A 12,560-nucleotide genomic window follows, 5' to 3' on the forward strand; every position below is an offset into this window, starting at 1 on the left:
TGCACGTTGGGTGTTTGTCAGTCTTTTTTTAAATGGGTTTTTTTGAGTTTCTTTGTTTTTGTGACTGCCTGTAAGGAGAAGAATCTCAGGGTTGTATATAGGATACATCCTTCGATAATAAATGTACTTTGAACTTTGAATTACAAAATTCGCAGTACAGCACTAAACCATGTCTTGCCTTCGTCCATCTGCTGCTCATAAACCCTGTTGGGGCTTCTTCAAAGTGCAAAGCAAATTTATTATCAAAAATGTATATGTCAGCATATACTACCCTGAGATTTGTTTTCTTGCAGGCATTCACAGTAGAACAGAGAAATACAATAGAATCAATGAAAAACTACACACAAACACAGACTGACAAACAACCAGTGTGCAAAAGAAAAACTGTGCAAATAAAAAGAAAGGAAGGAAGAAAGAAAGAAAGGAAGGAAGAAAGAAAGAAAGGGAAAAAGGAAAGGAGAAAGGAGGAGGGAAGGAGAGAAAGAGAGAAGGAAGAAAGGAGAGAAGGAAGGAAAGAAGTGAAGGAAGAAGGGAAGGAAGGAGGGAAGAAGGGAAGGAAGGAAGAAAGGAGGAAAGGAAGGAAGAAGGAAGGGAAGGAGGGAAGGAAGGAATGAAGGAGGGAAGGAAGGAGGGAAGAAGGAAGGAAGGAAGGAGGGAAAGAGGGAAGGAAGGAAGAAGGGAAGAAGGGAGGAAAGCAAGGAGGAAAGGAGGGAAGGAAGAAGGGAGGGAAGGAGGGGAGGGAAGGAGGGGAGGGAAGGAGGGAAGGAAGAAGGGAAGGAGGGAAGGAAGAAGGGAAGGAGGGAAGGAAGGAGGGAAGAAGGAAGGAAGGAAGGAGGGAAAGAGGGAAGGAAGGAAGAAGGGAAGAAGGGAGGAAAGCAAGGAGGAAAGGAGGGAAGGAAGAAGGGAGGGAAGGAGGGGAGGGAAGGAGGGGAGGGAAGGAGGGAAGGAAGAAGGGAAGGAGGGGAGAAGGGAAGGAAGGAGAGAAGGGAAGAAGAGAGGAAAGGAGAGGAGGGAAAGAGGGAGTGAAAAAAGGAGGGAAGGAGGGAAGAAGGAAGAAAGAAAGGAAGGAAGGAAAGGAAGGAAGGAAAGAAAGAAGGAAGGAAGGGAGGAAGGAAGGAATAAGGGACATGTAGATTATCTGAATCATGAGGTGCTGCTGGATGAACAGTGGAAATAAATTGAAGAGTCAACAGAAGAATCACTTACGTGGGAACAATAATTTTCAAATAGTGGTTTCCATCCCAGCTAAGTGTCAACTGGAAGTTTGTCTCCACTACCACATACTGTCCACTGAAAGAGATGGTGAAGCCATGCGAAGACTGGAATGGGAGGCGCACTCTCCTGCCGTTCACCTGTAGGGACGAGCATCACTGGTGTCAGACCCACAGCATTCGCACTGACTACATAAAGAGTCTAGACCAGGAGTTCCCAACCTTTTGTATGCCTTGGACAAATACCACTAAGCGAGGAGTCTGTGGACCCCAGGTTGGGAACCTCTGGTCTAGGCAGAAACATTCAAGGCATTTGACAGTGTTGTAATGAAACCATCTTATACAGTGAACTGCATAAGGAGATGTGAAATGGTTAAAAGTTCAGTCCAGGAGGAAGATCATAAATAACATTCTGAAGAAAGAAGACCACAACCTTGTCATGGTTTGGAGGTTTGCGTGCCTCAATGTTGGCTGGAGTTAGGGCTTTATGATTTGACTGCTGGTAGGGTCACCCATGACAAACATGTCAAAGGGTAGAGGCTAGACTAAGATGGTCCACCGGTCCTCCAGATTTGAGATAGTTCAAATTACACATGGGTGCTACGGAATTCCTGAGTCTCCACCCGGGACTTGCGTGACTGACAGTAGTGAAAAATGAGAGGAAGCTACTGATGTGATGAAGGAAGCCCTGAACACCACCAGAGATGGAGGACCTTCATTGTTACCCTAAACACCAGCGGTGTAATGGGAAGTAGGTGAAGGAAGAAGGAAGAAGAGACAAAAATGTTTGGGGAGGATCCTGACAGCTGAAGAAGTTAATTCCCGTCTCAAAGACATCTAATGGTGGAGAGATGATATTGAGAGAATGATGAAGAACTATCGAGAGGAGGACAACATTGGGATAACTAACACAGTGGACTTTAACAAAGCTTTAATAAGGTCCTGCATGGTAGGTTGGTCCAGAAGGCTGGAAGTTGTCTTAGCGTTATTAGGAAAGAGGTTGTTTTCAGATTATAGGCCTGTGCCCAGAGATGGTCCGCCGGATTAGTGGTGGGTGTTTTGTTGTCTGTCATATACATTAATGATTGGAATGAGAATGCGACTGCCATGACTGCTAAACAACAACGTTGGTGGTAGTGTGTACAATGGTTGTAGATTTTCCGTTTTAAAATGGAAAATAGTGCTACTGAAGGTGAGCGACAGCTTACTGGTAGCTTGAAAGGCAAGAAATTTGACTAAAACAATATTAATTACACTTTTTAAAAGTTGCTGGTGAACGCAGCAGGCCAGGCAGCATCTCTAGGAAGAGGTACAGTCAACATTTCGGGCCGAGACGTCGACTGTACCTCTTTCTAGAGATGCTGCCTGGCCTGCTGCGTTCACCAGCAACTTTTATGTGTGTTGCTTGAAATTCCAGCATCTGCAGAATTCCTCGTGTTTGCGTTAATTACACTTTTTCTGAGGTAAATTATTCCTGTAAACAATGGAGAGGCGAGCGAAGGTGAAGTGAATTCAAGGCACGAGTCGTACCGGTGCATTGCAAAGTCAACACAGATGGAATTGGAGTGAGCAATTTGGAGAGGAGGAGTTTCCATGCTCGTCCAACTAACCCGGGCGTGAGGTTGGATGGCTCTGAGCGCCAAGCCCATTTGGAGAGGTCAAGAGTGGTTCTGGGCTGGGCAACGAGGTCTAGCCCCCAGAGTGTTTCGCTGCAGCGGGCCCCAGGTCCTAATATGAAACACGATTCACTGTTCAGACAATTTAAATGTTGGTCCAGATAGACTGGAAAGGCCGGGTGTTGGGACCAGAGGAGTGGGTCGGGCTGATTTCATTCATTTTTCCGTGATGTTCCCTCCTCTCTCCATGGCTCTGAGGCTGTCAAACTGTCCTGGCTGCTGTGCTTTGTGTCTGTGAGCTTCATGTGATTTGCCCCGTTAATATAATGAACTGAGACAGAGGCTTTGGGCCTGCTCTGGCTGCTCCGGGGATTCGGATCGAAGGACTCAATTTGATTCAGAGTGCTGTTGCTTGCTTCTGTTGTTTGCATGATTTGTGTATTTTTCTCTTTCTCTACACATTGGGTGTTGATCTTTACCTTTTTCTTAAATTGGGTTCTTTTGGGTTTCTTGCTTTGTGGCTGCCTGTAAGCCAACAAATCTCGGTTGCATAATTTATATATTCTTTGATAATAAATGTACTTTGAATCTCGAATCTAACAAAATGGACAAGGAAATGGCAGATGGAATCCCAGGTGCAAAATGATGTATTTTTTATCAAAGTTAAACTAGATCAGGACACACAGAATGAACAGCAGGGCCCTGGAAAGTGTTGGAGAAATAAGAAATTGCAGTGGGCGGAGGGGTGTTCAAGCAAAAATCGGTGTTCCAGTGGAGTTTACCCACCAATGTCCTCCTGCTCTTCATGAGGGTGATAGTTATCCCATTTGTTGTGAGGTAAATCTTTCTTAGGTAGGAGACTCCCTTCTGACCTCTCTCCTCATTTTTCCCTTCAATGGAAAACCAAGGGCCTGAGAAAAGAAACAAAAGCTAGATCAGTAAGAAGAACACAAGTAAAGTTCCATCAAAGTCAAAATCTATTCTGCTTCATACCTGTCCGATTTTCACATGACCTGGCCAAGGTGTAGGTACAGGTACCCATAAAGGACAGGGATTTTCCATCAAAGGTGATATAGTGAGGGTCTCCAGAGATGTGACAAATTCCAGAACCTGGAAATAAAACAGATTTAACTGGTTAGAAGCCTGATCTCCAGTCTCCACCACTCTCTAATATTCGACTTTAATTTTAAAGCCACACTCCAATCATTCCTCCCCATCACTAGGGATGTGGAAGGTCAGGGGTGTTAATAGTATCACTCTGGTTCTGGGCTTTAATGGACATTTGTTTTTTCTGGGGATGGGGAGGCCAAACTGCTCAAAACAGCATATTTAGACCTGGAGCAACACACACAAAGTGCTGGAGGAACTCAGCAGACCAGGCAGCATCTGTGGAGAAGAGTAGACAGTTGACATTTCGGGCCAAGACCATTTATCAGGGTTCTATCACTTTCTAGCTATCCTCCTTCTCCTTGTGCCCCCCCCCGCCTTTATATTCTGGCATCATCCCCCTTCCTTTCTAGTCCTGATGGTCTCAGCCTGAAACATCGGCTGTTTACTCTTTTGCATGGGTGCTGCCTGGTCTGCTGAATCCCTCCAGCATCTGCAGATTTTCTTGTGTTTGCTCAAAATGCCTGCCATTCCTTAAAGAGAGACTGGCCACATAGTTTGTTAATCTCACCTCCTCTTCGGGGAGCAAGGGAAACCAAGCAAAACTGAAGGTTAATGATGCTTAGATTGTAATCCCTACTATTAGCCCATTCCCAACCATAGAAAGGAGCAGGCTAATGGAAGGCCGACATATGCCTGATGAGGAACAAGATCAGGAGTCACACTTTGCCACTGTTGGAGTTGGAAGACTAGTGAGTCCAAGCCTTGCTATACCTCTCTCCTGTTGCAAGATGCTCCTTAATACTTTTCTTTGACCATATTTTTGTTTCTACATCACCTACATCCAAGTCTCATGTTCAGCATCAACTTTCAAAGATGATTGTTCCTCTGAAATATGGTTACAATGATAACAATGTCATACAAATGTGTGCTGTTCTAGTCACTGTGGTGTGTCTGTTTGAGCCCTGGGGACCTATTCTGTAAAGTGGTCCATGTGGAGACTCTGGGTGATTTTTTTTTACTGGAAGGAGAAATTGATATTCATGCCATCAGGCTGGAGGCTACCCAGATGGAATATAAGGCGTTGCTCCTCCACCCCGAAGGTGGCCTCACCGTATCACAGGAGGCCATGGACTGACATGTTGGAACGGGAATAGGAATTGGAATTAAAATGCTTGGCCACCGAGAACGGAATTCACAAATATTTTTAGTACCTGTACCAAATGACATAGTAGCAATGATAGCAACAGGGACCGACATGTGGGAATTAATAGCTCGCTTACCTGTTGGGTGGCAGCCATAGTGGCCATTAGATATCCCACAGAATTCCTTCTCTCCACACTTCCAGGCTTCACAGGTCGTGCTGTTGTTACCATGGCACTTGCACTTCAGTGAGCAGTCAGGCCCAAAGAAATCAGCACCAGGCTGTCAGGACCGGAGACAAAAAAAAGAGAATGTTTTAGGTAAACAGTATCTTCTGAACAGTACTATAATTGCTGGATGGGTAGACTGGAAAGACTTCCTTCTTGGCCAACAATGACCAGTTATGCATGGCCAGTCACTGAGGTGGCACCTGGCCTGTTTTCCCCAGGGAGCTCAAAACGGATAGGCATCTATAAATTTGCTGATGATGCAACCATTGTTGGAAGAATCTCAGATGGTGATGAGAGGGTGTACAGGAGTGAGATATACCAGCTAGATGAGTGGTGTCGCAGCAACAGTCTACCACTCAATGTCAATAAGACCAAAGAACTGATTGTGGACTTCAGAAAGGAGGGAACACACATCGGTCCTCATAGAGGGATCAGAAGTGGAGAGAGTGAGCAATTTCAAGTTTCTGGCTGTTAATATCCCTGAGGATCTATCCTGGGCCCAACATATTGATCCAGCTACAAAGAAGGCATGACTCTAACCAAAGAACTGATTGTGGACTTCAGAAAGGGTAAGATGAGGGAACACTCACCAGTCCTCATAGAGGGATCAGAAGTGGAGGGAGTGAGCAATTTCAAGTTCCTGGATGTTAACAGCTCTGAGGACCAAACTTGGTGCCAGGATATTGATGCAGTTACAACGAAGGCATGACAGCAGCTGTCCATCGTGAAAGAACCGCATCACCCAGGTCATGCCCTGTTCTCACTGCTACCATCAGGGAGGAGGTACAGGAGCCTGAAGACACACACTCAACGATTCAGGAACAACTTCTTCCCCGCTGCCATCCGATTTCTGAATGGACATTGAACTCTTGAACACCACCTCACTATTTTACACTACTTATTTAATTTAACTATTTCATATGTATATATTTACAGTAATACAGTTTTATTATCATGTATTGCAATGTACTGCTGCCACATACCAACAAATTTCACAACATAAACTGGTGATATTAAACCTGATTCTGATACCTATCCGTTAGCCTTGATTCTTAGTTCCAATAGCTATCAATCGAGACAGACAGACTGTGAACTCTGAACTTGTTTACGGGAGCACAAACTGGCAGTATGGAGGCATAATCCACTGTCGCTGATCTTGGTACGTGAGGACCGAGGAAGACGCTACTTTAACTGAGACACTGGGAAGATTCTGGCACAGGCAGACAGAAAGCAGGCACAAGGATCTTTACAAGTGTGGTTCTCTTCTGATGACTCTGTAAACAAACATGTTGAAATAGATGCCATCCACAAACTTCTACGAGCCAAAAAAATGTGAGCCAATAAAATTCAAAGGTCAACTGAAGGGGTAGCCAATCAGGACCAAGGCAAGTGAAGGGGGGTGGGGGGAGCTACATAAACGCAAGGACTCCCGGAGAGAAACTGTGCACTGAGGATGTCACGTTGACTGGAGAAGAGATTCCTGCAAGCTATTTGCCAAGCTCGGTGAACACTGCAACATCAAACACTTCAACCCAAACTACCGATATTCACCATCAATCCTCAACAAAGAAAACTAATAACTACTTTATTAATAACACCTTTTTTGGTAAGCAATCACTGCAACCAATAGTCTGTAACTTCCCTTTCAGAACTGAGTTTTTGAACCACCTCTACAACCTGGCATTTTTGTGGTGGAACTAAAATCTCAAGGTGCAAGATGGTTGCAGCGTGGTGTGTACAGGTGGAATTGAGGTGGAAGGGCCCAGGCCCAAGAACAGGGCACCAGCCAATATTTGGTCATTGATGGAGCAGACTTCGAGATGATTTGATATGGCACAATCGAGGCAAGGTGAGCAGAGGTGATGCAGAGTCGAGGTGGTGGGGCCCGGACCAGGGCCTGAGAGTGAGGAAAGACCCTTGGTTTAATTGATTTAAACACTGGGCCGAATTAGAATGGTTGGGTACGGGCCAAATCGAGGGCCTGAGAGCATATCGAACTGGTAGGACCAGGTCCTAGAGCGAGGGATGACCTGAGGTTTGGACAATTTAATCACCAGGCCAGATTGAAAAGGTCAGAGTGTAAGGACCAGAGGTGAGGGACGAGCCGGTTCAGTTCGCTGCTCCACAGGGTTTACTTGTCTCAGCATTGAACTGAGGCTGTAACCTGCAATTAATGTGCTCCTGAATCAGCTGGCTGCTGGCTTCGTGACTGTGAACTCACTTTTGTGAACTTCAGTTCTGAATGTTATTTGCTTACTTTCATTAGTTAGAACCATAGAACCATAGAAACTACAGCACAGAAACAGGCCCTTTGGCCCTTCTTGGCTGTGCCGAACCATTTTCTGCCTAGTCCCACTGACCTGCACACGGACCATATCCCTCCATACACCTCCCATCCATGTATCTGTCCAATTTATTCTTAAATGTTAAAAAAGAACCCGCATTTACCACCTCGTCTGGCAGCTCATTCCATACTTCCACCACTCTCTGTGTGAAGAAGCCCCCCTAATGTTCCCTTTAAACTTTTCCCCCCTCACCCTTAACCCATGTCCTCTGGTTTTTTTTCTCCCCTTGCCTCAGTGGAAAAAGCCTGCTTGCATTCACTCTATCTATACCCATCATAATTTTATATACCTCTATCAAATCTCCCCTCATTCTTCTATGCTCCAGGGAATAAAGTCCTAACCTATTCAACCTTTCTCTGTAACTGAGTTTCTCAAGTCCCGGCAACATCCTTGTAAACCTTCTCTGCACTCTTTCAACCTTATTTATATCCTTCCTGTAATTTGGTGACCAAAACTGAACACAATACTCCGAATCTGGATTATTTTGCATTATTTTACTGCACATTGGGTGTTTGACGGTCTTTCTTTTAATGGGTTCTATTGGGTTTCTTTGTGGCTGCCTGTAAGGAGTCGAATCTTAAGGATGTATATAGTATACATTTGAAATATGAAGTCTGAAGATCGGCTGGACTATCTGAAGAGCATGAAGGACTATAAATATCCTTCCTTTCAGAAAACCATTTCCCTCGCACTACTGTTTACAAGCTAACCTGGAAGGTTACCTGATAATAAATCCCATTGTAGGAGCAGCCACACTGATCTTCAGGGACACATTGGGACCCACTCTGCAGAAACCCCTTCTTGCAATGACACCCCTCGAGACATGGTGCATTGCATGTTGGAGGTTGAAGGTCAAGGCAGCTGGCTGGACAGGCAGATCCACAAGGCTCATAATAACTATTCACTGGACAATGAAGAGCTAGGGGCAGAGAAAGGCCAAAGAGTCAAAATCATGATTAAAATCACATCTGGACATACTTAATAATGCTTCTATTCCTTGACTTATGTTTTAGATATGATTTTTCAACACACAGAAATTATTTATGACATACTGACCAGTTAGTGAATAATCAATAACATACAATACTGTGCAAAAGTCTTAAGCATTATTGGAAACCACTGTTTTTATTTAATAATACTTTTTAACAAACTCATGTGTTTTTCAGTCTGTGATGATTCATCCTCACCCACTGGCAGAAAGCAGTATAGCAGCTAAACTAATGGTTTATCACCTTTCTAATTTTTCATTGGCTAAGTATTAGCATATTACCCAAGTGATGTAATTGTTTTAAATGTGTAGCCTATTAACTAATTTATCTCTAAGGGATTTTCCTTTTCTTATCTATGAAAGTGATGGATTTTTCAGAGGTGCCATCTTTATTCTTTTCTATCTTTTGTCTTCACATACCATCTCTCAGCATCATTTCTCAGCTCTTTATATGTTTCTTTGTACTTTTAAATAAACTGAAATCTTAGAATTAAGATTAGTCATTCCTGACTTCTGGAAGAACCCTAAGGATCAGAAAATAAATGGAAATCCAACAGCACATATATATAATTAGGGTGCCTAAGACTTTTGCACAGTACTGTAGTAATTTTTATGTATTGCATTGTACTGCTGCCACAAAAACCCCCACAAATTTCAAGACATCTGTGAGCGATGATAAACCTGATTCTGATACGGGTCTCTATTGTGGACTGAGAGTGCAAAGAGGGCAGGGAGAGGGGAATCATGGTTGGGAAAAAGGGAGAGGAGAAGGAGTCGGAAGCACCAGAGAGACATTCTGTAATGATCTTTTATATCCTTTATATTTAGATTATATGGGAAAGAGGGATTCAGCTCGGTATCCACGTCAGTGTTTATGCTGTACCTGTCTCCTCCATGCTTCTCAGCAATATCTATCATGTAATACTTTAGTCCTTCTCTCTTAAACTTGTCCATCTTTTCCTTCATCTAGTCAAATAAATCATTTGCCGTTGGATGGATTTCCATGTTCTTACCACACTGCTCAATAAATTTGTTTTTTAAAAAAAAATCCCTATTGGTGACCATTTTGGAGTCATAGATTCGTAGAAAAATACAGCACAAAAACAGGTCCTTCGGCCTTTCTAATCCATGCTGATATTCTCCTATCGACCTGCACCCAGGACTATAGCCCTCTTTACCCCTACCATCCATGTACTATCCAAATGTCTCCTAAATATCGAAATTGAGCTGCATGCACGTGCTGGCAGTTCGTTCCACACTCTCACCACCCTCTGAGTGAAGAAGTTTCCCCTCATGTTCCCCTTGAACTTTTCACCTTTCAACCTTAACCCATGACCTCTAGTTGTAGTCCCAACTTGAGTGTAGAATGCCTTTACATTGTCATTCAAATGCCTTTCAGTCAAAATTCATCTCCATGGGTGGTGGTGGGTAGTTGTATGATAGGTGGCACCATCAAAACAGAGTTACAAAGTGACCAAACGGTAAAGACTTTAGGGAAGAGCCCATGAGTGACATTTGCATCTAACCACACCTCTGGGCCCCAGTGGCAAACCAAGCCATACATACGGCAGAAGCTTTCATTCCTCCAGGGTTGAATGGAGATGTTGCGTTGCTGACACTGGTTGACGTAGGCCTCCAGGGCTTCACACAGCTGCTGTTTGTTGCCATCCATTGCACACATGTCATACACACAGTCTCTGAAAACGGCCTGGGAAAATGAACCAGCATTGAAATTAAAGGAACTCAGTTTACATTGCGCCCTCTGTTACTTCAAGATCTATATTCTATGAGAATGTCAATTAACCAGAAATATAACATCTACAACCTTCAACAGGACAACAAGCTTGATAAGGGGTTGGAGGCTTACATTCCTCAATGACCTGGAGAGCGATGTTGGCTGGAGTCAGGGCTTTATGTTTGGCTTTTGGTAGGGTCACCCATGCCAAACAGGTCAAAGGGTAGAGGCCAGACTAAGAGTGGTCCACCAGTCCTCCAGGTTCGGGGGTTCTGCTCAGGGTTACCAACCCTAACTGGTCGAACAAAATTGTTATAGAAACAGCAATGAAAAATCCTTCTATAGAGAGATGGAGGAACTTCATTGCTGTCCTAAGGCCAGCAGCGTAGTGGGCAGTAAGTAATTAAGTATAACATCTACAAAAACATTTATAGGTAACATTGGATAAGATCATTATACATATCTCCACCCACTACCCCAATTGACAGTAACCAATTAATTAACCAACCAGCACATCTTTGGGAGGTGGGGGGAAACCACCTGGGGGAAAAACCAAGTGGTCACAGGGACAGCATGTAAATTTGGCATGGACACGGGCAGAAGTCTGATTGAACACGCATTGAAGATGAGGTAGAAGTGTACTGGTGCCACCCAGAAGCTCCCCAACCAAAATATCTGGAGGGGGCACCTGCTCAGTATTAGCAGAGTGCCAACTGAGATTTGTATGTTTAAGTGCTTGAGGTAGGGTCTTCCAACATGTGACTTAGTGTCACCACAAGAGTAAGCTGAGAAACAATGGAAGACAGATGAACTTGAGGTGAAATTTAGACTTTGTGTTTGAGTTTCTGGTCTGAGATTTTGTCCTATGATCCGGGTTCATTTACCACTGCTGCCTGTAAGAAGTTTCTATGTTCTTCCAGTGACTGTCTCTGTTTCCTCCAGGTGCTCAGGGATTGCTGGCTTTATCTCTGTGCTGTATCTCAATAAATAAATAAACTCTTTGATTCTGGGTGGGTATGTGATCCCCTGAACCTCTGCTGACACCATAAATCACATTGTTATATAACTGTGGAAATAGATTCGAAACATTGAGATTTTTAAGTATTTAATCTTGTAATGTGACAAGATGGAACCTGTATAATCCCAGAGTGCTTTGTTATAAACTAAGCGTGTATGTGTCAAGAGGCATGTAATGTTTTGACATTGTTCATTGTGTAACTAAAGGAAGATTGACATACTGCTGGCCTTGAGTACTATAGCTGTACTAGTGGAGGAGCTGACCTCCAGAACAAATAACAACCAAAGACTAGCCTGAAAACTTGGAAAAAAAACAAATTTTGTAAGCTGTAAATCAGAAGCAGCCTAACATCCATGAGGAAAGGAGGTGTTTCTCCTTCCTAGCAATAAACATGCCTTTGAACTGATTCACTTGTGTTTTTTTTTGGTTCTTTGTTATAAGACCAAGCAAAAAGTACACGTCACAATCTACTGTCCCAGTGTAAACACATACCATGGGATCAATCTTGTAGTGGCAGGCCGCAAATGGACCATGAGAATCCAACAGTAATGCGCAGTAGGCGGGTCCTTTATATATTTCTTCCTCATCTTCGGTGCAGTCAGGAGTCACTTCAATCTCAGTGTTGCTGCAGCTAGAAAAGTAGAGATATTTTTAGTCCTGCAAAATTCCTGATAAATTTATCTTCTCTCCATCCACAGTGCAAATGATACATTTTTGTGGTGAATCTTCATAAACTGGTTAATTCTATGAAGGGGACCTTCATAATCAGTATTGGAATTGTTTATTCTTTATATTTTTAATGAGGTATTAATTGAATTAATGAGTTTTTAGCAGGACTGAGTTTGTAGTTTCACCAACATTCTTTTTACACACAACATGTGGTATTAAACTCCCCCTACTGGTGACAAAACAATATAACAGTTTATCACCTTTCATTTTTCTTTTCCCTTGGCTGTGTTAGACATGCTATACCTGTGTGTCTTCCAAAAGGCCCTCCCTTATCTCAGTAATTTGCATTAACTCAGTATAAGAGTGTCTGTTCCTGCAAAAATTGCAGTCTAAATTCTTTGTTCTTTTGTTTCTGCTCTTGGCCTAGTAGTAAAACTATGGTCGTGAGCTCTGTGGTTGTTTCGTTGTTTTAAACTTTCAGTAAACGAGCGTGAAACA

At 43.4% G+C, this 12,560-nt stretch overlaps 1 protein-coding gene across 1 annotated transcript in view; it reads right to left on the reverse strand.

The window, feature by feature from the left end:
• LOC134346945 (IgGFc-binding protein-like) overlaps positions 1–12,560 on the reverse strand; it is a 235,050-nt gene that overhangs the window by 82,994 nt on the left and 139,496 nt on the right. Inside the window, exons 65-71 of the mRNA XM_063048829.1 lie at positions 11,886–12,024; positions 10,207–10,348; positions 8,375–8,571; positions 5,218–5,359; positions 3,821–3,937; positions 3,614–3,738; positions 1,207–1,352 (exon numbers count right to left, since the gene is read on the reverse strand). Coding sequence (XP_062904899.1) covers positions 1,207–1,352; positions 3,614–3,738; positions 3,821–3,937; positions 5,218–5,359; positions 8,375–8,571; positions 10,207–10,348; positions 11,886–12,024 — 1,008 coding nt within the window. The remainder of the gene's footprint in view (positions 1–1,206; positions 1,353–3,613; positions 3,739–3,820; positions 3,938–5,217; positions 5,360–8,374; positions 8,572–10,206; positions 10,349–11,885; positions 12,025–12,560) is intronic.

Source organism: Mobula hypostoma, chromosome 5 (assembly GCF_963921235.1).
Source record: "Mobula hypostoma chromosome 5, sMobHyp1.1, whole genome shotgun sequence".
NCBI lineage: Eukaryota > Metazoa > Chordata > Chondrichthyes > Myliobatiformes > Myliobatidae > Mobula > Mobula hypostoma.